Genomic DNA, 24,618 nt, shown 5'->3' with positions numbered 1-24,618 from the left:
CTGCGTGGAGGTTGAGGAGTAGAGGAAGCGGAGGCTCTGAGGCGCTTCGCTTGTTTGCTCTCCGCGGGACAGACAGTAAAGCTGTCGCCACGAAGCTATCAGTTCGCCGTCCGAGTTTGGGCATATGAATGTCCCCCGAGAGCTGAGCAGCCATGTTGCTTCAATGATGGAAGTGTTCTTGACGTGCGTCCCAGGACAATCAGCCTGCCCCATTCCCAAATTCGGGCGTAAAGCCAAACTCGCCCTCGAACATCGGCGGCGCAAGATTGACCTCCCAACCAACAAACACCGACTTATACATCCTCGCGACGACCGAAAACACATCACCATCGCCATCACTGCCGAGATCACTCTCCAGTCCGGCGGCACCAGGAACAAGCCCCATATTCTTGATCACTGTACTTAATATATCAAGAACATCAACCGTCTTACGCACGGCGTCAACGTCCCAGGAGGGGTTATCGAAGGTGGAGAGCTGATACAGAACAACGAGGTTATGCACCATCTGCGCGAAAATCGAGAAGGGAAAGCCGATGTACTCTGCTGGCGGGATTGAGAGGAAGAGCGCGAACCAGGATTTCGCGGACTCGAGGCAGGCGTAGTGGTGCTCTAGTTGCTGGAAGTCGAGGGTGTTCGATGTGACTGGAGTGCTAGTGAGGGCGGATTCGTAGAGCGTTAGAGAGGCGTAGTGGTGGTGCAGGAGGAGGATTTCTTCAGCTTGTCAATCGAAGCACTGCAGAGGGAAGTGGGATAGGGCCTACTGTGGGCTTGAGAATTTAGTGCAACGCGGGGCTGGATGTTCTGCAGCTGCGTCTGCATCGAGCGGAGATAGAATGCGGGTGGGACTTGGACGGAGTCGGATACCGGGTTGTACCCGGTGCTCATGTTGAGTTTGTCTGTGATTTGCTGCAGTCGGACTTGTTGGACGAGGATTTCGTCGTTAATGCATTCTTGTTGCTCCTCGACTTGGCGGAGGCATTCCGCCATGAATGGAGTCCAGCGAAGTGAGTCCGTTTTCTGCACGAACGTCGAGATACTAAAACTTAAAGTCAGCATCGGAAATAGGACGTAGAGTAGAGAGACGTACATAGACGTAACCAGAAAAGCTGCCAAAACCCCCCTGCGCTCCTCCATCGACTGCCCCGGAACCGGCGCATTCTCCTCCTCCTCCGTATAAACGCAGAGGGCCATCATCTTCGGTTTCGCAGCCGGGTTATGGATACCAAGCTCATACACCGCCGCATGAACAAGCTGCGTGAAAATGTGGAGATTTGCTTTATTATGAACTTGCTGATTCGACCTAGAACGGTCAGCGGATGGCCTCTCGAAGGGTTATGGGGAAGAGTGAGATTACCAGCCAAGGTATACCAGAAGACCCAGGAGAATGTCAATGTCCGTGCATGTCGAGTTGTGCACCATTTGCTGCGCAACCGTCGCTTTGATCCGGTCGTTCAGAGCCCGCCGTTGCGCGGCGGCTTTGGCTGTGACGGACATGATACACAGCCATGTAAACGGACGCGATTCGCGGAGCGCCTGCGCCGTCGTCTCCGGAGCAATGTATATACACGGAAAGTATGGAAGGAAATGCGAACGAAAGGTGGCCAGGCACTCTTCAGCCTGCAGCGGCGTCGGCTCGGCGGAGAGGCCGGCGGAGGTGGAGAACGCAACGGGAGATCGACTGGTGCTGGTGGATTCAGAGGGGTCCGTATCAGGCGTCAAGGTCGACGGTATAGACGGGAGTGCCGCATTCTGCACGAAGCTGTTGAGCGCGGCATCGAGCGACTCGGGCGTCGAGAGGGCCGGGGCATTGCTGATCGGGTTGACGACGGGCGTCTGCACACCGGCGCGAAGCAGCGCAACCAAATCCTCCAGTTTCTCTTCTATACGGGCCGCTTTTGATGTTGCGGCTTTTCGAGCGGATTGGCGTTTATGCGCTGGGGGTTGGCGGCATTCTTTGTCTAGGCGCTGGCATCTGAGTTGCGTACGTGTTAGCTAGCTCAATCTCAACAGTATCATATAGCTGAGACAGGCGCACCTTTGACACCGTCCTCCGGATTTCGGAAAGATGCACTTGCATTTGGCCGTGGAGCAATTCGAGCAGGAGCGGCCGTATGGAGCTGGATAGGTGTCTTCATCGGCCATTGCAGAGAGTGTGAGCAGCTGAGGAGGAGAGTTGGAGAGACAATTCTGAGGCTAAACAATGGCGCAATGGCGAGGGCTTACGTAAACTCCGATTGGTCGGGGTTAGCCCGCTGCGGGGTTAGGCTTATCTCCGCCTTCCTCGGTGTTACCTAGAGACTGGAGTATGCCATCATCGACTCAGCATATGTGTCTATTATTTTGCGATCAAGGTATCGCACAGCTAATTGAGGCATACTAGTTTGATGCAGAGGTCATATTGAAATATAGGGAAGTGTATTGTTGACATAAATCATAATGTATATTATATAAATCTGCCAGTATAAACGCCATAACCCTCTAGAACAAAAAGAAAACAAACGCTGCCATATCTCATGACTTTTGGACAAACCCCCTTATGGTTCAACATCCCTCTCATTCTGCTCATCAAATGAATCCGCAATCCCCCGTAACGTCTGCCCAAAGCTCTTGACAACCTCCTGCAAATACTCCATATTCAACTGCGCCATGCGACTTTGCGCCGCCGACTGCGTCTGCACAAGCAGCTGACTCCGTTTCCTCAACAACTTCAGCAAACAATTCGCCTGAGACACAAGATCCATAACAAGGATATGGCCCAGTTTAATCTCGTTCCCGATAGGCACCTCGTACTCCCCCACACTCACCCGGATCGCGCTCGTCGACAACCCTTCCTTGGCGATGTGCTCGAAGCACGTCTCCGTCTGCTGCAGGACGGCCATGACGCAGACCAGATCGGCGTAGTTGATTTGGCACGTTGGACACCCGACCAGGTCGCGGCAGGCGTAGAGGACGTTGCCGGTGACTTTGAAGATGCGGTCGAGTTGCGGGCGTGGCTTGCGCTGCATGGCGTCTTTGACTTCGGGGACTTGCGCCATCAGGTTGGAGCGGCAGTGGCAGGTTTCGGCGAAGGGGGGTGGGAGAGGAACAGTCGGGATGGCGCTGGCCATGGAGGCTGGGTTGATTGTCGAGCCTGTGTCTTGGCTTTGGCCCGGAATGAGCGAAGTCTGACCCGGCGGGCTGAAGACGTCCATTCCTCCTGTCCCCAGGGCATTCAGGTCGATTGTCTGCGAGGTATTAGCCTAAGTATTTGAGACTCGGAGTGGGAAAGTAAGTGCAGGCAATGTGTACATTCTGGCTGAAGTCCAGCGTCGACCAGTCGACCATCTGACTCGACATGTCCTTAGACCAGTCCACCATGCTACTAAAGTCGTGCCCAGGCACGTCATCGAAATTCAGCGGCTCTGCGCTATCGAGCACCCACTCCATGGCCATGGCATCGGATGATGACGATTTATTCGAGCCGGCGATCGAGCTCGCCGCGGTGGAGGGGGACTGGCGATTGGAGGAGGTCGAGGACGAGGAGGAGGTATTTGGGGGGCTGGACGAGGCCGTGGAGCGGGCGTGGGAGCTGGACGAGCCCGCGTGCGATGGGGTGGTGTATTTGCAGGGCAGGCCGCGACCGGTGCAGCGGTCACAGGCGTTCTGCAGACCCGTGCATTTGACCTTTGCGGCGCGGCAGGCGTCGCAGGCGGTGATTGGGCGGCGCACGACGGGCCTGGCACCCTCGTTGCCTGGACACTGCCAGGTCTGGATCAGGTTGAGGGGGATCTCCTTGTTGCGCGACTTGCGGCGCTGCTGGGGGGTTAGGGGCATTTTGGGCGGCATGAACGGCGATGACTGAGATTTTGGATAAGATTGCTGAAGGATTGCTGTGTCGGCGAAGGAATCTTCTAATATACTTGGGTACTTGTAGGGAGAGAGGGTGGGACTGGGACTGGGACTGTGAGTGAAAATCTCAGGCAGAGAAGCTGAGGACTGGCGCCAGGCTAAAGGGACTAAAGTGACTAAAAGAACTAAAAGGACTAGGTCTCTTAGTGGATGAGGTGATCACGCTCTCTCTGCACCGTCCACGTTGCATTGCGCGTCTCTATCTGGACAGGGCAAATTCTCGTGGTCTTAGCGTGGACGCCCTGTTCAGAAGGTGGCCCGGGAGCAGGGGTCTGATTGGTAATGGCTCTGTAATTTACCCCAATCGCCCCTCGTCAGAAGCGTCAAAACCGTATGATCGGCACTATAACCGTCACAGCACACAGACATTTGTACACCCCCGGAAACGCTGTGTAACACGATCCGGCAGTGTGGTACTATGGTTAGGTAGTATAGAACATCCTGGAAGGATTCGAGTTCTCCAGCTCGTTCACCCAGTTCATATCCAAGAGGCCAAAGACACACGCAAGCACGCCAAGTCTGCAGTCAGCCCCCAGACTCAGCCCGTCCAGCTGAGCGCAAGCGGAGCCCAAGTGCTAAATACCCCTGTCAACACCGTTCCTGTTTAGGTGTCGTGCAGTTCTTCAGGAATCAGGAATGGAACTTGCCCGTCTTGAACCCCGTTGCCCGAGACAGAGAGCCGCGTTCTCCGGGCCCAGGCGACCAACCAGGCATTACCCTGTTGTTGGATAGCCTATCGCACCATCAGGAGTCCAAGCACACCATACGCCACTTCTTGCCTTGGTTGAGACTTCATCTGGAAGGATCGATGGCGAGGTGTATACGGAGTGGCTGTGGCCGCGGCTTGGGGTCTGTACCTAGGTATGACTATGACAGGAGGATTCGGGATGATCGCAGTGATCTTCAGCTCCTGCTGAATCCTTCGAGAATGAATCCGATTGTGGAAGGTGTAAATCCGGCCAAATCGACACTGCCTGCTTTGGCAGCGGCGACCCAGATGAGGCGAATATGGTACCTAGGTTAGGTACGCTAATCAGAATACCTGGAGATAAACCGGCAAAGCCTCGGCTAAAATGTCATACCTAGGTACCTAGGTAGAGTCTAGACCTATTTACTTAGTATATGGCCTCAGCGTGGAACTACACAAGCCACCGGGGCGTCTACTCCCGAAGGCCACGCGGGCCGTTGCGCAGCCCACAGGATTCTCAAATTTTTCAAAATCATGCACTCTACTCTCACTAGCTCGGTTTAGAAGATGATTAGCCAGCCCGCAACATGCAACGTGCAACCAGGATTTGGAGTACATGGGTCCAGGAATGGGGCCGGAAAATGGGGTCGTGTCATAGAGCATTCCGAGCCCTGCCCGCCATCTGTCTGGCTCAGTATTCTCTGCTAGGTTGCTAGATGAAGAGTAAAGGCTTAGGTCGCATTGGGGTCCATGCGGCTAGGACTGACTTACTGGAAATGGACAAGATTAAACGAGGACTGGGCAGTGATCTTGTATAGAATTGGCGCTGGTCTTTACCATAGTTATCTAGGCACTGTTACCTTGTATTGCGGGCGTAGTCCGTGGAGAAATCGTATGACAATGGAAGAATTATCATATCAATCAGTCAGGATGGCGGCATGGCGCTCATCTATTGCACACTTAGGGTCGTACCGCTACTGCAGGACATCCTTCAGGATCAGAGATCGAGCCGTCATTGATGCAATATCTAACGACAAGGAATTTAAGCTAGGACAACAGGAGAACCGTCCGTGGAATCGGACTCGATACAGTATCTAGAGGAAAAATCCAAGCTAGCGCGGCAGGACAACGTGTCCTTGGGGTTGGAATCGATGCCTCGGCGCACGTCAAAAGGAAGAAAATGTCATTATCAAAGGAAAAAAGACCAAAATCTATCAAATGCAGCTGCATCAGGAGCTAAATGTTGAAACTCGTACGCTGCCATGCGAGAGCCCTCTTAGCACATGGGACGCTTCCAATAGAACCAACCGGGATATCAAATATTACCTACAGGCATTCTGGACAAAAGCAACCACTACCCATGCCAAACGACAAATATAACCACTCAACCCTAGACCTTTCACCGTCTTCACCAAATCAAGCCGCAGCAACAGCCGCCGAAACCCCAAACAACCTCTCCCTCTTCATAAGCACACTCGTCACAGCCACTAAAGCGCCCGCCGTAATCTCCAGGACATAAGCCTTGCTAATCCCCGACACAATCGCCTCAAGGACCCTCTGCTTTACATCCGCACTGAGCGTATCAAGCAGATCACTCGCGCCCTGGATGGCGGCCTCGATTTCGGCGCGCGGAACGTCGGGCAGGATCTTCGGGATCTCGCTCAGGCACTCGTTCAGGAAGATCGCGTTCGCGATGGCCATCACGATTGTTATCCCCGCGAATTGTGCTAGCGTGATGAAGCCTACCGCTGCGGGAACGGCTTCGGGTTTCACGACTGCTTGTGCTACCGCGAACGAGGCTTGGATGAATGCGCCCACGCCTAATCCCATGAGCACCGTGTACCCGTAGATCCGGCTTGTGGAGGTGTCGAGGTCGACGGTGTACATTAGCGCGCCGCCGGCGACGACGAGGAGTCCGCCGATTAGGTACCAGGGCATATAGTAGCCGAGTTTTGAGAGGAGGGCGCCGTTCGCCAGGATTGTTACGACCATCAGGATTATAAAGGGGAGGAGACGCACGCCTGCGTCGAGGGGCCCGTCGCCGCGCGTGAATTGGAAGAACAGCGGGAGCATGTAGATGGGCACGAAGGCTGCTGCGCCCGCGGCCGCAGTAGAGGAGAAGAGGATCAGCACGGTGCGGGAGCCAAAGAACTCAATCGGGATGATGCGGCGCTCGACGGTCGTGAAGATTGTGAAGACCTGCTGGATACCCAGGATGATGAAGAGGACGCCCGACGCAACGAAGCATCCGATCACCTGCCCCGAGTCCCAGGCGTACTGCACGCCGCCGACGGAGATGGCAAGCACGAAGCAAGTCAGTGCGCCCATCTGCAGGATCGCGCCGACGAGGTCGAGCTCGCGCGTACGGTCTTTCCACGCTGTGTTCGGACGCGGGTCTTTGCTCGGTAGTAGGAAGAGATACACGGGGGCGCAGACGGCGCCGATCAGAAGGTTGATGTAGAAGGCCCAGCGCCAGCCGACGGAGGACTGGCTGAAGCCGCCACCGATCACGGGGCCCAGCACGATACCGATGCCCCAGGTGAGACCGGTGCCGCCGATGTACAGCGGACGCTCGGACATGGTGGTTGTCATGGCCAGCAGGGTCATGACGCCGACGTAGAGACCTGCGCCTGCAACGCCGCATAGGGCGCGGCCGACAATCATGACGTTCATGCTGGGTGCGGCGCCGCAGATGGCAGATCCGACTTCAAAGACGAACACGTTGAGCAGGTATGTCCATTTCGCGTTGAAGTGGCCGTAGACCTTTCCCCAGATGAGGTTTGTGGCGGTGGCGCCGAGGAGGAAGGCAACGCTGAGCCAGGTGAGTTTGTCGAGCTCGCCGAGGGACTCGATGATGACGGGCTGAATGTCGGCGACGACGGTGTTGTCGAGAGCGTAGAAGAAGATGGAGGACCAGATGCACAGCACCGACAGCCACCATTTCCACCCGTCGATGTCGCGCGGGGGCTTCTCCGGTTCGGCGGGCAGCTCGTCGTGCTTTTCGTTCTCGGGGGTGGTGTTGTAGTCGGCGGAGGAGCCGCTGCTCGTGGTGGCCCCGTTGGGCGTCTTGTCTTCGGTGTACTCCGACATGGTATGGTGATGGTATACCACTTGCAGTCTAGATGGTGGATGCCAATTGATGCTGTCGACGTCGGGAGAGTCTACTTTTAAAGCAACGATGACTTGGGATGTATCTCCAGCATTTGTAAGCTTAATAATTGATTTTTTGAAGCAGAACAGTTGATTTCTAATGATCAACCGACTGCATTCTCCTGGAATCAAAAAAAATATCCCGGAGTCCTACCGAGACAGCGATGATCGTCGGCCTTTCCTATTTCGGACAGCTCTCGGGCTATTGGTTGCCTGTTCAGGCTTAGCGCACGGACTATTCCTTCCCGTTTGGGACAGAATCAGGGCAGGCTTCCGATGCAGGGACTGAGGATTCATGACTCGAGCAACTATATCCTGAAAGAAACTCTGTCTGAAGGATTCGACTAAGATGAAGCTACTTCCATACGATATGCAATAATAGTCATAGTTAAGAACAAGGATTCCATTGCCTCTATCGCTACTGCTACCGTACTGGTCTAGGTGTAACTACGCCTTCTTCGTGGCAAACACAATCGTCAACGGCGTCTCAATCCGCACCTTCCCCCCGCCCAACGCCGTCTCCAACTCACTCCACAGATGTTGGATCTCCTGCTCGGGCACAACGGGCACCCAAGTCGCCAGGTATCCCTTGAACCACGCCAGCCCCTGCTCGTCCGCCCAGTCGTCGTCGCCCTCCACCCACGCCACCTCCTCCGAGCCCTTGACCTTGCTCTCTCTGCTTCGGGAGTCTAGCTGGTAGCTCTCGAGACTGCCCTGCGCGTTGACGTGGATCCTCTTCACGCCCTCCCACTCACTTTCTGGAAATTCGAGACAGTCCAGCGCCGTGTTGACGATGGATACCGCGTGGTCAAGCAGCGGGCCGGTCGCGCGCTTCGCGTACTCGTCCCAGATCGCCTTCCAGACTTTCTGCGCCGTGTCGTTTCCGACGATCCGAGGCACGGTGTAGTGCGTGATGACCGATGTCCCGCCGATTTTGAGCTCGCGTCGTATCTCACTGATTGCCGTCGCAGTGTCCGTCCACTGGATGCACTCGGCGGCGATGGCCACATCAACAGTACCGGATTCGACAGAGCTCTTCTCAGCGCCTTCCTGGAGGAACCGGAATGAAGTTGTGGCTGACGATGTGTCTTTCTCGAGGAGGGTCTGGGCGAGCGTCACGAAGCCATCGTTGGGATCGGACACAACCACTCGAGGGAACTTGGAGGCGAGACCAGCTGAGACGACACCGCATCCCGCGCCGATATCGTGGGCCACGTTCCAGGAGGAGTGATTCTTCTGAGCGTGATAGGAGTAGATGTGCTCGAAGAAAGAGGGAGGATAGACGGGGCGGAAGTCGAGGTACTCGGACCAGTTGACTCCCTGCTTGTAGGAGAAGCCTAGCTCTTTGGCCGGGGCGGAGGTTTGCACAGCTGCCGACATGTTTCCAAAGGTTGGTATGACTCGATATTCTTCCGACTGAACGAGATAATTCCAGGTTTGCTTTCTTTCTTCCATCTTACGGCGCCTTGGGCTTATGTAGCCGGCATATTATTGCCTAATCGGAGTCAAAGGAGCACCATCTACGCTGGCCGGAATACGGTATCTCGGGGATGAATGCAGTAATAACCCTTCCGAGATGTGCGGAATATCCAAATGTCGCTATACCGATGGCATAAAAAGCGGTTGCTGAGGCAAGATCAGATATGCGAACACTCCGCCATATCCGACCAGTTCAGTCAAAAAAACATTACCCAAATTCTTACAAGCAAACCATCAACATGGCCGTCGAAGTTGCATCCATCACCCAGCAGCCTGAGGAGTGGAAGAACGACAAAGTCGCCAAAGCGGACCGCAACGTCGCCTGGTACCAAGCAGCCCTAAGCAAGGTCCCCGACATCGCCAGGGAGATCTTCCGCGACTACTCCCACATCCCCGAGGACGAGATCACAGCACATATTCACCGCGTACGAGACCAGGCGTGGGATATGTGAGTCATCCTCATCACTGAATACCTACAACTTATCTAACCCCTCCAGCCTACCATTCCCCTGTATCGGCCTCTTCCGCTTCCTCGACTTCCCAGCCTACCTGCAACCCGTCTACCCGGAGGTCCTAACGCGCATCAAATCCGGCGCAACCTTCCTAGACCTGGGCTGCTGCTTCGGCCAAGACATCCGCAAGCTCGTGCACGACGGCGCCCCCAGCGAGAACCTCATCGGCGTCGACACAGAGCCCCGCTTCCTCGATCTAGGCTACCAGCTCTTCAAGGACAAAGACACGCTAAAAGCGCACTTCCTCACCGGCGACGCCCTAGCAGAAGACTTCCTCTCCGAATGGCGCGGCAAAGTCGACATCATCTTCCTCGGCTCGTTCCTGCACCTGTTTAGCTTCGAGCAGCAGAATGTTATTGTGAGGCAGTTGGCCAAGTTGCTCCGCGGGAAGAACTCGCTTGTTTTTGGGCGCCATCTTGCGACGACGGGGAGGGGGGGTAGCCTCAAGGAGAATGCGTGTGGGTGGTCGTTGTATCACCATAGCGAGGAGACGATCCGTCAGCTGTGGGAGACGGATGAGAGTGGTAGGTGGGAGGTTTCTTCGGAGTTGATCCCGTATGCGTCGGAGTCGTGGGATAACGGGGTTAAGTGGAATGCCGGCGATGAGGTTAAGCAGCAGCGGTTTGTTGCGAGGAGGGTGTAGCTTAGCAATTGTGTACCGTAAGCACAGCTGGAGCGTGGAGATAGATGCCATATAAGGAAATAGATCTCCGGCACATGCACCGACCGAACATGCTGTTAGGTGAATATATATAAATATCAGTTAGACTTATTTATTCTTGCTATGAGGCAGTTCATTAATTTCTAGCAGTCGTCTACATCACCTGGATACCTGACAACCGTGTAGAGACAATGGCCGAATACGCAAAATACTCCGAACCCAGTTCACAATGGACTCAGGTACTCATTCTCCCATCCTACCCACCATCTCATTATGATCTACCCAGGCTTAAATTGATACTGCACCAGTTCGTCGCCTCCCAACCCAGTCTAAAAGATCTCGACCGCGTCGGCATCATCGAACGAAAACGCATCTTCATCGACATCGAATCCCAGATCCCCATCCGCGAAGTCCCCGACGACATCACCGAGAGAACCGTAACCGTGTCCGAATTCACGATCCCCGCGCGAGACGGGTACGATATCCCCGCGCGTGCTTATATCCCGACGACAGCACGACCCGATAATACTGGGCGTCCACTCCTCGTCTATCTGCACGCCGGCGGGTTTCTGTTCGGTGATCTCGACAGCGGCGATCTGAACTGTCGCGTTCTCGCTGTACGGTTGAATATCAGTGTTCTGAATGTCGGGTACAGACTTGCACCGCAATGGCATTTCCCGACGGGGGTCAATGATGCTTATGATGCCACGGCTTGGGTATGCCTCCCCTTCCTTCCCTCCCATCACCTTCAAGTTTCTCCTAACTGAGACGGTACTAATATGGTTCCTAGGCCGCCAAAAACGCACCCACGCACCTACACGCCTCACCCGCCGCAGGCTTTCTAGTAGGCGGAATCTCCTCAGGCGCAAACTTCGCCGGTGTAATCGCGTACACGGCGCGTGATAACGGCCTAACTCCACCAATAACAGGCCTCTTCATCTCCATACCCGTGTGTATAATGCCAGCCGCGTATGATTCCGCACCAAAAGAGTGGCGAGAGAAGTACCTTCTCAGTCTAACCCAAAACGCCGAGAACCCCCTCCTCACCGCGAAATCCCTGGGTGATATCCAGGAACTTTATATGCCGGGCTTCGACCCCGCTGATACACGGGTGTCATTCCTGTTGAATAAAGACCACTCGGGATTGCCAGGGCGTGTGTATTTCCAGATTTGTGGGCGGGATCCGTTGCGCGATGAGGCGTTCCTCTGGGAGAGGCTTTTGAGGGAGAGTTCCGGGACGAAGAGTAAGATCCATCTGTACAGTGGGCAGTCGCATGGATTTTGGCGGTTCTTGCAGATGGAGGTGAGTCGGAAGTGGATTGATGATTTAGTGGAGGGGATTGGGTTTTTAGTTACCAACGAGGAGCCGGGGGTGGAGAGAGAGGTTGTTGTTAAAATATGAGGTATCTAGATTGCTAGTCCTTTAGATAGGAATGGTATATATGTTTTCGCTTGTATTCGAGATTTTGTTGCATCGAGGGAGTCAATATCACTTCTGGAGGATGGGCCACAAGGCCAAACGTTCCATTGCATAAATATACATCGATAGCTAACATCATATTCTATTGACAACCTTCCTAAATCAGTCTACTCAAACGTCGTCGTAATCCTTCTCCAGAAGTCCTGCGCCACTTCATGAATCTTGTCCTCCTCGAACATCCTCGCGTCAAACTCAAACGAGGAGCGGAACGTATTATCGTCCGTGATATGCATAACTCGGACAAGAATATCGAACTGCAGAGGCATCAGCCATACTCCACTCCCGAGAAACGCTCTTCCAATGTTATGGGATAACTTACATGCCACGGATCAATCGACTTCCTCACATCATCGTCCACCCAGAGCGTCTCTGACTGCACGGCCGTCGGTCGGCGCTGGAAGTTCACTGCCGTGTTGAATAGCTGCTTCGCCCCATGTAGGTCCCTAATGACCTCGCGGATATTGACTGCCGAGTGCAGACTATCCTGGCTCCGCTGGTCCTGCATTTTATGCGCTAGCTGTGCAAGGTCTGACGCGGTTGTTGTACCGTCCGCAGCTACGCCGTCTAAGTGATAGGCGAGCACGTTGATTAGTGGACCAACCATGTCGAAAACGCCTGGAACTTCCTCGTCTCGTCCAGAAACAACATACTCAAATCCAATGTTTGGATTCTCTGTGTAGAAGCTGAGGGTTTGCGCCCAAGCGGCGTCGAAGATGCTGGCGGGGGTGAGGCCCTGCGCGACACTGAACGAGGATAGCGTTGTAGCTGGGATTTCGGGGAGGTAGATAATTGTTTTGCGTGGGCTGGGAGTGATAGATTGGGAAGAAGATCTGGGGAATAGAATCGAAGGCGCTCGATTGCGCAGAACCGGTATCCAGTGCTGACGGTCCTGCTTCTCACGCACTGGCTGTGTCTGTGCTAGAACAAAATCCTTGTAGGATGGCGCTGGCGGTATTAAACCCTGGCCGTCAGCCTCATATGCTTCGAGCAAAGCTTCCTTGATAATCCTCAATGACCAGCCGTCTATCGTGAGGTGATCAAGCTCGAGGTGGATGAAGAACCGATCTCCACGCTGAGAGAACAAGGCTCGGTGTGGCAAGAAGCATTCATCGACAGGTGGTATGTTCAGAGTCTCAAAGGTTGGCTCTGTCTGCACTTCGCTCGATACCGAGGCGACGGCGATTTCGGGCTCAGCGTTTGATAGCACCACTTGAACAGAGGGCAATCCTTTCGGACCTGCCAGAAAGATGCTGCGCAAGATAGAGAACCGCTGCACGACTTGTTTCCAGGCCCTGGCTAATCTCTCAAGTGAGATCGTCTTATCAAAACCACGAGAGACAATCTCCATCTGCCATGAAAGCAGAAAGACGGCTGGATTGAGCTGGCGCTGGCGCTGAATCTCGCGTTGCATCGGAGAGAAGTAATACGCGTCCTCGACAACTGCAGAGGGCTGGCGGCTCAAGATCGACTTGAGGCGAGACTCGTATGGCACTAATATGTCCTTGACGGATGGTTGGCCCTGATCAATCTCCATCGCTGATGTGTCAGGGCTGCTATCGTGATGAAGCTGCTGCTCGACCAGAGCCGCCAGGTTTCCTAACGTTTTGGCACTGATGATACCACGGACGCTCAGGGGCAGCCCTAGCTTTTTGCCCTGAGAGACCACGCGTATGGCAGCTATTGAATCACCACCCAGAGCAAAGAAGGAGGTGCCGAGCTGAATGGTTTCGGGCGCCAGGTTGAGCGCTTCGCACCAAAGGCCACGAAGTTTGTCAGCAAGTGAACCGCGCACAATCTCGCCATTGAGGCTGACTCCATCCTTCTCCTGGTACTCGAGTATCTCGCGGAATGTCTCGTGGCTCATATTGTCGACCCAGGTCTTGATGGCCTTTCGGTCGATCTTGCCAGAGATCAACAGAGGGAGTTTCTCAAGAACCACCCAGACAGTGGGCACCATATACTCAGGCAAGACCAGTGAAAGGCGGCGCTGCAGCTGTTCCAGTCTTGTTCTGGTCTCTGGTGAGTTTCGGTCTTGGGCTAACGCAAATTTGTCGGTGTCGACTGGTTGGGACTCATTGGTCCTCGCTCGATTATCAAGATCAGACCAGTTAAAACTGAGGACAGTAACAATCTGCTTTCCACAAGGGCCTGTCTTTGGCAATGTAGCCAAGACAGCAGCAACATCTCTCGACGCCATGATCTGATTCTCAATCTCCCCGAGCTCTATGCGGTACCCGCGCAGTTTGACCTGCGTATCTCGTCGACCAACAATGCGGAACGTGCCGTCTTCATTATACCGTGCTAGATCGCCGGACCGGTAAAGAACATCGTACTGGCCATAACCAATCTCCTTCATCCATTGCGGGGCGGGCACCCATGCGGCATTAGTCTGCGTTGGATCACCTATATATCCGCCTCCTAGTAGTGGACCGGAGATGAGAATCTCGCCAATGGTGCCAATGGCGCAGAGCTGGTGGTAGTTGTCTGGGTTCGCGACCCACATCGTTGCTCCAATGGCACGTCCAATATGCGCGGGGTCAGCGTCAGAGGACACGCGCAGATTGCCGGAGCAGTATACCGCTGTCTCTGATGGCCCATACGCAGCGGTCAACTCGACGTGATCGGCCCATCGGACGATGGTCTCTTTCGTGATCGGCTCGCCGGCGAGGACGATTGTCTTTAGGGTTGGTACTTCCTGAGGGAGAAGGAGGTTGGCTACTGTTGGGACGACAAGCAACGCGTTGGCATTGAGGGCCGTAATTGCTCCTGCGAGATTATTGAGACGATCCTCATCCGAAGGGACGCAGATGCAGCCTCCATACGCGAGCGTGGTGAAGAATTCGCCAATCGAGAGGTCAAAAGTATGGGCGCCAAACTGCAGGGTACGCCAGTGCGGTCCAGCCCCGAATTCTCGTCCATGATGGGTAATCGAGGAACATATGGCCTGATGTGGCATGAGAAGACCCTTCGGCTTCCCGGTGGTGCCAGACGTAAACAGCAGGTAGGCCGTGCTGGACGGCTGAGATAGCCCTGGGGGTAGAGTTCCTGCTCGTAGAATGTTCCCATCCACGGTGATGATGGAACTGCACAATCCATCAAGCACGTCTGCACTGGTTTCAGATGTCAGGGCCACTGTAATCGAAACGGCGGAGATGATCTCGGAGATTCGACCTCGCGGGTGTGCTGGTTCAATGGGGACATAGACACCACCAGCCTTGAAGACAGCGAGAATAGCAACCACCGTCCAGATAGACTTCTCAAAGCACACAGCGACAAAGGTGCCGGGTGTTATACCGCGGTCTAGCAGCTCTAGCGCGAGCGACGTAGAGTACGCATCCACCTCTGCATAGGTAAGGGATCGCTCGATGGAACAAACGGCCACGGCATCAGGCTGCGTTTGGACATGGCGGCCGAATAAATGGTGAAGACATGTCTCTTCTACCGGTGGAGTAGAGCGGTTCCACTCGGAGATCTGGGCAAGGTCATGCCTGCTCAACGGGGAAATTGAGTCCAGCAGGGAGTCGATCGTGGCTTCCGTTAACCGTCTCACCACTGCCTCAAACTGGTGGCCCAGATTCTCCGCCTGTTTGACGGATACCACCCGCTCGTCATGCTGCAGAGTCAATCTCACCGTCGTGTCAGTTGCGATCGTGCAAGTCGCTATCAGTGGGTAAGGATGATGCTCCTTCTTGCCCAGCGTATCGACATATGCCAGACCTAAGACGTCCATTGCCGGGCTGATCGCGTTAGCAAATTCCATAGGATGGATCACCAGCAGGGACTGAAAGTCTGTGGCAGTTGGAGCCCTGTTAGCAAGGGCTTGTCGGATCTTCGCAAGACCCATCTGCTCGAACGGAGTCACGCTGGCGGACTGCGTTCGGACACGAGAGACAAACGACGCGACCGTTTGTTGAGAGTCCACACGGAGCACAATGGGCACCAAGTTGATAGTTGGACCTGTCATTCGGCTGACCCCTGCAACATCCGCTGTTCGCCCGCTGTTGATGGCGCCGAAGACGATGTCCTGCGTGCCGGTGTAGTGCGAGAGAAGGATCGCCCAGGCGGCACGCAGGAGAAGCGCCTTTGTCAGTCCGAAAGGTACCTGCTGCTGCTGGAGATGTAAGGTGTGTTCAAAGGTTGCGGATGGGTTCATCTGCGTATCGGATCGTGGGGGTGCTGGAAATGAGGTTGGGTTGAGGTCGTCTAAGGATTTCTGCCAGAAGTGCTCTTGTTCTTGCTGCCGCACTGAAGTCGATTGAGAGACTGACTGGATAAAATTTTTGAAGGGCGCTCTCTGTGTGATTGTATCGGACTGCCATCGATATCGCGTCGCCACTTCGTCCAAGATTTCGGGAATGGAGGCACCGTCGCAAAGGGCATGATGAGCGGTCCATACAAAGTAACGCTGACTCCCATCGGCTACGAGCGCATACCGAAAGAACGGGTCGCCGGGGTTCATGGCATCAACTGCGTCCTTTTGAAGAAAACTGGACACCCCTGTCTCGTAGACAGACCAGGAAGGCAGATCATCAATTACCACCTGAACGAATTCCCGGCCATTGGGACCATCGCAGATTCGAGTACGGAGGACTGGATTCGCCTTGATAGTCTCCTCCCAGGCCTGTTTGAATTGATCTAAAGGCGCGTCGTGTGAGATTCGAAAGACGAACTGTCGCACGTAAAGGTTGGTATCTCCGTCGAGCTGGGCGACGAGCGACTCCTGCATGGGGCTACAGGGGTACAAGTCTTCAATCTTCTCTGGCAAGATCTGGCACTGCGATGCAACTGTCTCTAGAATATTCTGCAGGTTGTGATGACCATGGGTCTGTATCAACGAAAAAGGCTTCGGCGTATCGTTCTCAGCGTCCTTTTTCACCTTGATCGTGACTACACTCGCGACACTGGCCATCTCCTCCAATGAAGGATTCATGAAAATCTGCTCCATGGTAAGAAGGATTCCCCGTTTCTCGGCCGCGATAATGAGCATCTGACTGCGGACCGAGTCCCCCCCAACATCAAAGAAGACATCCTCGTCCTGGAAGCTCTCTGGATCGTCTTCAAGGATCTCAGCCCATAGCTCGCGCAGTTGCTCTTTGATTTCATGTGTCGCTTGTTCATCATTTATCTAGGCTAGTTAGCCTCACCAACCCAACACACAAGCCCAGTACAGACCTTAACTAGCAGATGCGGAGCGACGTTCGTCTCGTCGCTGGCATTCTGTAACGCCAACATGATGGATGCTTTGAGTTGAATCTAGCTCGGTGTCGTCTCTTCAGGGGCCCTTTCGCGCACCACCATATAGCCGATATAGAAGATATCGTCTTAGTGCTGACGATAAAATCGGGATTTAATATACCGAGACCTTCCCCATTGGGCAGGCGATAGACCGGGCTGGACACGGTTCGGTGATAAGATCCAAGACGACTGGGATCCTCGGATTAGTCTGCGCTGACAATCCTTCGCCCGAAACGCGGAGTGGCTTTTGCCGTATTGGGTTCTGCTGCACCTGAAGAGTCGATGTGATGTATAAAGACATTGTTCAGGACAAGAGCATTGTACATTGAACAAACAAAGCAAATAAGCCCCTTGGAATCAACTTCCATCATACAGTACATCGCAAACTGGACCTCAACTATCTTACAGTTCAAGATGTGAGTCTTAACCCCTGTCGAGCTGCCGCATCCCCTAACATCAACCACGCAGGCTCATCAACCCCCTCGAGAAATACACCCCTTTCCCTCAGCTTTACCTCCCAAACCGCAAATGGCCCAACAAGGCCCTCACCAAGCCGCCCCGCTGGCTCTCGACCGACCTCCGAGACGGTAACCAAGCCCTCGCCCAGCCGATGGACGGCGCCGCCAAACTCCGATACTTTCACTTCCTCCTGCAGCTAGGTTACAAGGAGATTGAGGTCTCATACCCATCCGCCTCAGCAACAGAGTACGACTTTACGAGGCAGCTCATCACCACCGGCGCAATACCCGATGATGTAACGATCCAAGTCATGGCGCCGTGCCGGGAAGATCTTATACGGAAAACAATCGAGTCAGTGCGGGGCGCAAAGAGTGTGATATTGCACATCCACGTGTCAACATCAGACTGTTTCCGAGAGATCGTGTTCAACCTGACGGAGAAGCAAATGATCGATCTCGCCGTGCGTTGTACGAAGCTCATCCGGTCCTTGACGAAAGATAGTCCCGACCCAGAAATGCGCCAGACAGAGTGGACGCTAGAGTTCACGCCCGAGAACTTCCAGGATACATCCGTGGACTTTGGATTGAACATCTGCGAAGCTGTCAAAGGTGTTTGGGAGCCCAGCGTCAGCAACCAGATTATCTTTAACTTGACTTCCACGGTTGAGGTTGCCATGCCCAATGTGTTCGCTGACCAGGTCGAGTTCTTCTGCGACCATATCACCGAGCGCGAGAAGGTCTGCGTCTCACTGCATAACCACAACGACCGAGGCTGTGCTGTTGCAACGGCCGAGATGTCGCAGCTCGCAGGCGCAGACAGGGTGGAGGGGTGTCTATTTGGGAACGGCGAGCGCACAGGGAACGTCGATCTCGTTACGCTGGCATTGAACCTATACACCCAGGGCGTACACCCGGGCCTCAACTTCGGCGACATCAACGCCGTCGTCGACCTCGTCGAAGAACTCACCAAGATCCCCGTCCACTCTCGGGCGCCGTACGCCGGGAAATTCGTCTTTTGCACATTCACCGGTACACACCAAGACGCGATTCGCAAGGGCTATAAACGCCGCGCAGCGATTGAGCAAAAGCTAGGCCGATCGACGAAGTGGCGTATGCCGTATCTCCCCATGGATCCCGTTGACCTGGGCCGCAAGCACGAGGCCATTATCCGGCTAAATGCACAGAGCGGCAAGGGCGGGATCGCGTGGTATGTCAATGATGTGTTTGGGATTGACCTCCCACGAGAACTGGAGGTTGATTTCACAAGGGTTGTTAAGGGGTATGCGAATGAAATGGCTCTGGAGATTACCCATGAGATGATTGAGGATCTCTTTCGGGAGAGGTATATGCCTTCTACCAGTAGGGAGGCGGGGTGTTCGAGCGGCACTTCTGCTGGACGGAAGGACGAGCCTGAGAATGGCTCTTCTGAGGGCGATAGGCATGGCTACATTGAGGGTGGTCCAGTCCGACCACCCTCCAACGGCCACGTCCAGACAGATGGATATCCCGGTGCAGAACCTCAGAAGCTCGACGACAATATCTGGCCAAAGGTTGAGGGTGCAGTCAAGAAATTCGGATTCAACTTCGAGATTCTCGACAGTGTACTCCAGGCCATCGACAGCGGCGAGGAATTAGTTGAGGCTACCAGATACGCGGCTTTTGTCAAGGTTGCGCCCCAGTGCAGTATGGCGCCTATCTGGGGCGTTGCTATTGCTGAAGAACCGGTCTCGGCGGCACTGCAGGCTGTAAGTGACACTATAATATGGTAAAGATGACCACTGCTAACTTGTTTGCCTAGGTTATTGGGGCTTGGGAGAAATATACAGCGAGGGCAGAGTCGCCTGAAATATAATAGTTCCAAGTTCGTGTCTATAATCATCAAGTTATGTACGAATCTATATATCAATGTCGATGCAATATAAGATTCTCTGCATATATATATATATGTTGAGAGACTGCTACCGATTCCTCATGTTATCGAACGTGTTCCTACAGCTTCTGAATAGGAAGACCGATAAGTCCACTATTGCCATGGGTAGACCATTCTCACACCATCTGGGGATAGTAGCGTGTATATAATATGAATTCATCAGGTACATCTACCGATTCACACCTCGGCCTTGTCAGAAAGGCTCCGGGCGGTCTCAATGGTGTAACCAAATTACATTCATCTATAAAATCTATCACTTACTCGACCTCTGAAGCAAAGAAGTAGCAACATCCCTCAACTCCCTCTTCAGCACCTTCCCTGTAGCATTAATCGGCATCTCGTCCGGAACACTACCCCCACTCCCCAAGACAAAGAAATGCTCGGGCACCTTATGCGGCGCCAGCCGATGTCTCAGCCAGAGCTTCAGCGCCTTCTTCTGCAGCGTGGGCCCGCATTTCGCCTCCTTCGTGCCTTGGATGAAGGCCACGATGATTTCACCCCAGTACGCATCTGGAACACCGACGACGGCGCAGGCTGTGATGTCAGGGTGCGACTCCAGGACTGGTTCGATGTCGCCGGGGAAGATGTTCTCTCCTCCTGGGACACGGTCAAACTACGCTGCAGCACATCTGCGTGAGCAAGGGGCCTTACCTCGCTTAATCATATCCTTAACCCGCCCCGTAATGGTACACCGACCAGCATCATCAATTGTAACAAGATCGCCCGTCCGTAACCAGACTCTTCCCTCGCTATCCTGAACAAGCCCCTCAGCAGTCTTCTCGGGATTCTTATAGTACCCTTGGAAAACAAGATAGCCCGACACGAGCAGTTCACCAGCCGTTCCAGGCGGCAGCGTATTAAGTTGCTCGTCAACGACCTTCGCGACAGTAAGCGGCATCACCCTACCCACGGACGTATGCTCGCTCAGCAGCGAAACCTCCCTCGGATCCGTCAGGAACACAATACAAGAGGCCTCCGTCATGCCATACCCATACGCCAGACCGGTAAATCCAAAAACATTCTCTAGTCGGGCTAGCAGCGCCGGGGATAAACTGGAGCCGGCGATAATCCCCGTTCGCAACCGCACGTGTGGAGCGTGTTTACCCACATCCGGGTGGTCGAGCATCGCCTGGAACATTGCAGCAACGGCATGCACGACGGTGCATTTTTCTTCGGAGAGAGAACGCAGACTTGCCTCGGCGACGAAGACGTCGGAAGGGAGGATTGCGGTCCCGCCGTAGATTATTGCGGAAAGGATGCCGCAGACGAGGCCGAAGCAGTGGAAGACGGGGGAGCAGCAGAGGATTTTGTCGTCTGCTTCTAGCCGCAGTCGGTGGCCTACGAGGAGGGCGTTGTTTAGGAGATTGCTGGCTATCATCAGCATAATGCAGATTCAGTGGGAATGGGCGATGGGCATACCTATGCGAGAGCATAGCGGCTTTCCGCGCGCCCGTCGTCCCACTCGTGAACTGGATACACATGGGGTCATTGGGATTTGACTTTCCCCAGTACGTGTCTAAGATGCTGCGATCTTGCACGGCGCCGCCCTGAGTCTCGGGATGTAGGAACTCATCCCAGCTGCGCACGCCCGGGGGCGTTGGTGACGAGCCCAGTTGGACAATCAACGAGGTTGAACTTCGCTGCTTTGCGATCTCCGCAATGAGCGGTCCGTACTTTCGGTAGCCGATTCTGTCGGCTATGAAGATAGCCGTTGGTTCTGTCCGGGTTTCTCCATCAGCATCTGCTCCCGCCTAGTTGTCGTGGTGAAATAACAGCCTACCAACAAACTCAACCGTCGGCCCAATCTCCTCAACCGTAAACGTCGGATTGATAATAGTAAATACTGCCCCAATCGCACTGACCGCAAAGAACAGCTGCACGTACTCGAGCGAGTTCCCCGCCAGCACGACGACGCGGTCACCGGGCCGGACGCCGTGCCTGAGGAGGTTGCCCGCGATTTCGCGGGTTGTCTTGTAGAGTGTTTCGTAGGTTAAGCTGGTGCATTGCCATTTTGAGAGCACGGCTTCTTTGTCGGAATATCTGGTGCTTTGCTGCGAGAGGAGTTGGGCTGTGTTCAGGGTTGTTAGGGTTACCTCCGCCTCGACCAGGGCTTGAACTTCGATTCCGATCGCCATCGCTATTTCATGTAAACTGCTTGAGCAGGATCTGGCTTCTCAAGACCCAGGATACAGACACCGGTCTTCTTTTGTGCCTAGCCGCGATCCGAAGTCGGGGTGTGGATTTCCTATTCGGGCTGTTTCGGGCGAAGGATGCCGATTTGGTCGCATTCTCTGCCCTAATGCCACGACAGGATACATGGATATTGCGTATTTTAGTAGCATTGTTTCGGATTTGAAGGAAGGCACAGTCCTATGTCTCACTATGGGTCAGATGAAATGGAAAGCCTGGTTGTCTTCGGCGTTTCCTTCTATACCCGGTGGACGTTTTGAGGGGGCTCCGGGCTGCAGCGGCCAAGCTCATATCTGGCTGAGAATCCGCCAAGCGGTACCGGATGGAGTGGAAAGGGAATGCCTCGATTATTGCTAGGTCAGATGGTAGGCCTCCTCCCAAAACAGATCTATCCCTTACTGCGTTCCCGATCAGCAGAATTGACGAGCCACGGACTCAGCAATTATAATCCTCCTTCGCCTAGTCCTGAGCGACCGGCAATAGACGATCATCATAAAGTACGACCCTTGATGATTTTCTGGTAAACCAAACTTCCAGGGATACAACCCAATGATCAACACATGGGCCGGACTACTGGGAAAGGTGATATATGCCCTAGATGCTGATGGGCGCGCGTGCGTTGAGAAAGACTTTGGCCACTAAGAAGAGCATAGGCATTGATTATTCGAAACCAGACCGCTAGGTAGTTTTGATTCAAGCCGAAGAGCAAATCACCGGCAGATTCATACTGTTGTTTCCAGCATCTCTCGGTAATCAAAGCACAAGGCTGGGTGTCGGCAGGGAATAGTCCGTTCAGAAATCGAGCTTCTATATCATCGTCATCACTGCTCAGGTCGGGAAAGATCTCCAGCCTTGGTGTATGGGGGCTCAGGTAAACTTGGACTATACAAATACAAGCTGCTAGCTGGTTGGCTGCTTATCCCTAGTGTAAGAATAAAAAGCTGCAGTGAGGCAGAGTCAGTCATGTCTTGGTTATTCAGGTGCTTCTCCTTGTGAGACAGCGCATCTACTCAATATGTGAATCATAACAGTACACTTGGGATTATATCTATCTTGTTATCGCAGTCAACGGCACTTATAGCAGTCCATTTAGCATGTAAGTGTACGCCTGGTCTACTAACCTACGCTTAGACCCCTGCTAATTATCCCAAAGACAAAATAACAGTACTATTGAAGCTAAAGACATGGTAGGTAGATGCTGGGGGAATTTATTTTGTTGGCCATCAGCCCTGGAACGCATGATATGCTGAGATGACCGTCATAGAAACCCGAATTGAAACTGGAACGAAACGCAAAGAAAAACGACGTGAACCAGCGGAATCCGTAACAACCTAGCTGATTGAAAAAAGAACGATCCTCTGTCTGCTACCGCGGAACTGGCACCTCTGTTGCAATTCGGATTTTCCTTAATGTTGTTTTGGATCTTCCCCAAAACTAAACAAGAAAGGAATAGCGAAGCTATTCGCATTCAAATTGCAAATCCATCTTCTCGAAGAAATTCTCCGCCAGTGACCCTCACTTCAGGTTGCGCGGTTTTCACTGCTGAGCCCTCATAGCCCGCTTAGTCCGCTTCAACAGCCTGCGCTGCTTCCAATGCAGAGCCAGCGCAGCGTATCGACCCTTCCTCGCCTTCCCGGCGTATTTGATCTCCGTAGGTTGCTCAGCCTAGGTCTGCTGAGCCTGCCTACACTTGAACCCCTATGGACCGTGCGTTGTCTGATCAACGGTAGCTTCGGCCTCTCTAGCATCCCTAGTCTTCCGAGCCTGCTCAGCATACTCGGCCTTCAGAGCCGCCTTAGCAGCCTTAGCCTCTTTAGCCTGCGCCTTCTTGCTGTTCCGGAGCTTCTTGTTCACTGCTGCGTCGTGGGCATCAGCCAGCTCCAGGATCTCATCGATTAGATCTCCGATTTCCTCCTCCACTAGGCGGTTGAATTCCAGTTCGTCCAGAAGATCCGCTGCTGTCTTGAGACCGCTCATGAACTCGATGCGGGAGGAGGCAGGAGTAGGAATGATGAGAGTCAGCTCGGGGCCGCGGGTCAGACCGGGCGAGAAAGGCGCTATGGTACCACATGCTGTGATTATAGTTGTCGGCCCCTGTTTCGGAGTCACGGGCGAGAAATCACCGCCGGCTAAGAAGCAAGGAAGCTTTGAGATCCGCTTGAGCTTGGTTGTTATCAGGGCTGTGGTTTTGGGGAAGTTGAGCTCGGCTGTGCGCTTGAGGCCCGGCAGGTTCATGGAATAGTTGACACGGGGGAGGGATGCAAGATGGTTCTGCTGAGTAGAGGCCGAGGCTGCGGTAGCCGGGGTGTCGAATTTAGCTGTAGGCTTTGCTTCAGAAACACGCTTAGGACGGAGAACGAGGGTAAACATTCCGTGGTCCCCAGCGTTTCTATCAGCTGCAAGGTTGGCTTCACAAAGGGAATGCTTAGGACGAAGAACGAGAGCACGGGTAAGATCCGGGAGTTGATTCTGCTGGGCAGACATCGACGACGCGGTATCCGGGGTGTTCGGCTTAGTTTCGAGTTGGACATCCGAGAAATCACCAGATGGGATGGTCAGGCGCAACTTGGGGACGACGTGCTTATGGTTAGAGGACTTTGAGCGCGTGGCACGGGCGGTAGTGGGTTTCATTGGCATCTTCGCTTGTCCGAGAGATCCGGGGGGAGTGAGGTAGGCGGAGCTTGGGAGGGGGTTGGCTTTGGGGATCGGACATCACGGTTGAGGGTGAGTGTTCCGCTTAAGCAAACTTTGATGGCGTTTGAATTCGAGAAGGGGAAAGGAAGGGACAGGGGGAGATGTTAATGGAAAGGGAGGATGATTGTGAGTGGTAAGGCTTTGTTCTTATTCGAGTTTTGAGAAGACTGGGACTCGCTCAAGATAATCTAGTGAATAAAGTAGTTACCAGAGAACAAGACTCGACGAAGAATCCCTGTAGCACCTCCGCTAT

General features: G+C 53.9%; 10 protein-coding genes across 10 annotated transcripts; 3 read left to right on the top strand and 7 right to left on the bottom strand.

Annotated features, from left to right (window-relative positions):
• Window positions 1-199: 199 nt before the first annotated feature.
• BDW74DRAFT_179102 (Zn(II)2Cys6 transcription factor domain-containing protein) lies at window positions 200-2,142 on the bottom strand (the record flags this gene model as incomplete). The annotated part of the gene is made up of 5 exons (XM_073729359.1): window positions 200-711; window positions 762-1,036; window positions 1,088-1,300; window positions 1,355-1,972; window positions 2,036-2,142. The coding sequence occupies 5 exons, from the start codon at window positions 2,140-2,142 to the stop codon at window positions 200-202; spliced, it is 1,725 nt and encodes a 574-aa protein (XP_073582738.1).
• Window positions 2,143-2,398: 256 nt separating this feature from the next.
• BDW74DRAFT_154973 (Zn(II)2Cys6 transcription factor domain-containing protein) lies at window positions 2,399-4,018 on the bottom strand. The gene is made up of 2 exons (XM_073724761.1): window positions 3,289-4,018; window positions 2,399-3,224 (listed from the first exon to the last, which is right to left on the bottom strand). The coding sequence occupies exons 1-2, from the start codon at window positions 3,823-3,825 to the stop codon at window positions 2,535-2,537; spliced, it is 1,227 nt and encodes a 408-aa protein (XP_073582737.1). The 5' UTR covers window positions 3,826-4,018; the 3' UTR covers window positions 2,399-2,534.
• A 1,658-nt stretch (window positions 4,019-5,676) lies between these two features.
• BDW74DRAFT_185735 (putative MFS drug efflux transporter) lies at window positions 5,677-7,666 on the bottom strand (the record flags this gene model as incomplete). The annotated part of the gene is made up of 1 exon (XM_073731099.1): window positions 5,677-7,666. One exon carries the CDS (start codon window positions 7,664-7,666, stop codon window positions 5,993-5,995), a length of 1,674 nt encoding a protein of 557 aa, XP_073582736.1. The 3' UTR covers window positions 5,677-5,992.
• A 507-nt stretch (window positions 7,667-8,173) lies between these two features.
• Window positions 8,174-9,106, bottom strand: tpcM (methyltransferase tpcM; the record flags this gene model as incomplete). The annotated part of the gene is made up of 1 exon (XM_073731098.1): window positions 8,174-9,106. One exon carries the CDS (start codon window positions 9,104-9,106, stop codon window positions 8,174-8,176), a length of 933 nt encoding a protein of 310 aa, XP_073582735.1.
• Window positions 9,107-9,444: 338 nt separating this feature from the next.
• BDW74DRAFT_185732 (class I SAM-dependent methyltransferase) lies at window positions 9,445-10,360 on the top strand (the record flags this gene model as incomplete). Its single annotated transcript, XM_073731097.1, has 2 exons — window positions 9,445-9,653; window positions 9,703-10,360. 2 exons carry the CDS (start codon window positions 9,445-9,447, stop codon window positions 10,358-10,360), a joined length of 867 nt encoding a protein of 288 aa, XP_073582734.1.
• Window positions 10,361-10,569: 209 nt separating this feature from the next.
• On the top strand, window positions 10,570-11,780 carry BDW74DRAFT_168509 (alpha/beta hydrolase; the record flags this gene model as incomplete). Its single annotated transcript, XM_073726845.1, has 3 exons — window positions 10,570-10,617; window positions 10,687-11,094; window positions 11,169-11,780. The coding sequence occupies 3 exons, from the start codon at window positions 10,570-10,572 to the stop codon at window positions 11,778-11,780; spliced, it is 1,068 nt and encodes a 355-aa protein (XP_073582733.1).
• A 185-nt stretch (window positions 11,781-11,965) lies between these two features.
• Window positions 11,966-17,090, bottom strand: BDW74DRAFT_185731 (uncharacterized protein; the record flags this gene model as incomplete). The annotated part of the gene is made up of 3 exons (XM_073731096.1): window positions 11,966-12,112; window positions 12,178-16,983; window positions 17,031-17,090. The coding sequence occupies 3 exons, from the start codon at window positions 17,088-17,090 to the stop codon at window positions 11,966-11,968; spliced, it is 5,013 nt and encodes a 1,670-aa protein (XP_073582732.1).
• A 290-nt stretch (window positions 17,091-17,380) lies between these two features.
• BDW74DRAFT_179095 (uncharacterized protein) lies at window positions 17,381-19,403 on the top strand (the record flags this gene model as incomplete). Its single annotated transcript, XM_073729358.1, has 4 exons — window positions 17,381-17,413; window positions 17,469-17,509; window positions 17,562-19,296; window positions 19,350-19,403. The coding sequence occupies 4 exons, from the start codon at window positions 17,381-17,383 to the stop codon at window positions 19,401-19,403; spliced, it is 1,863 nt and encodes a 620-aa protein (XP_073582731.1).
• A 331-nt stretch (window positions 19,404-19,734) lies between these two features.
• Window positions 19,735-21,616, bottom strand: BDW74DRAFT_168506 (class I adenylate-forming enzyme family protein; the record flags this gene model as incomplete). The annotated part of the gene is made up of 4 exons (XM_073726844.1): window positions 19,735-20,078; window positions 20,133-20,848; window positions 20,901-21,198; window positions 21,262-21,616. The coding sequence occupies 4 exons, from the start codon at window positions 21,614-21,616 to the stop codon at window positions 19,735-19,737; spliced, it is 1,713 nt and encodes a 570-aa protein (XP_073582730.1).
• Window positions 21,617-23,369: 1,753 nt separating this feature from the next.
• Window positions 23,370-24,308, bottom strand: BDW74DRAFT_179093 (uncharacterized protein; the record flags this gene model as incomplete). The annotated part of the gene is made up of 1 exon (XM_073729357.1): window positions 23,370-24,308. One exon carries the CDS (start codon window positions 24,306-24,308, stop codon window positions 23,370-23,372), a length of 939 nt encoding a protein of 312 aa, XP_073582729.1.
• Between the last annotated feature and the right edge of the window lie 310 nt (window positions 24,309-24,618).

This window comes from Aspergillus multicolor, assembly GCF_047715735.1.
Source record: "Aspergillus multicolor strain CBS 133.54 unplaced genomic scaffold BDW74scaffold_16, whole genome shotgun sequence".
Classification (NCBI taxonomy): domain Eukaryota; kingdom Fungi; phylum Ascomycota; class Eurotiomycetes; order Eurotiales; family Aspergillaceae; genus Aspergillus; species Aspergillus multicolor.
Note: the sequence above shows the minus strand (reverse complement) of the source record. Positions and strands in the feature narration are given on the sequence as shown.

Bases quoted from the DNA above. Each gene is read 5' to 3' on its own strand.
- BDW74DRAFT_154973 (XM_073724761.1), bottom strand. From the start codon at position 3,825: ATGCCGCCCAAAATGCCCCTAACCCCCCAGCAGCGCCGCAAGTCGCGC. The intron at 3,225-3,288 runs GTACACATTGCC...AATACCTCGCAG, and splicing joins CGCTGGACTTCAGCCAGAAT to ACAATCGACCTGAATGCCCT.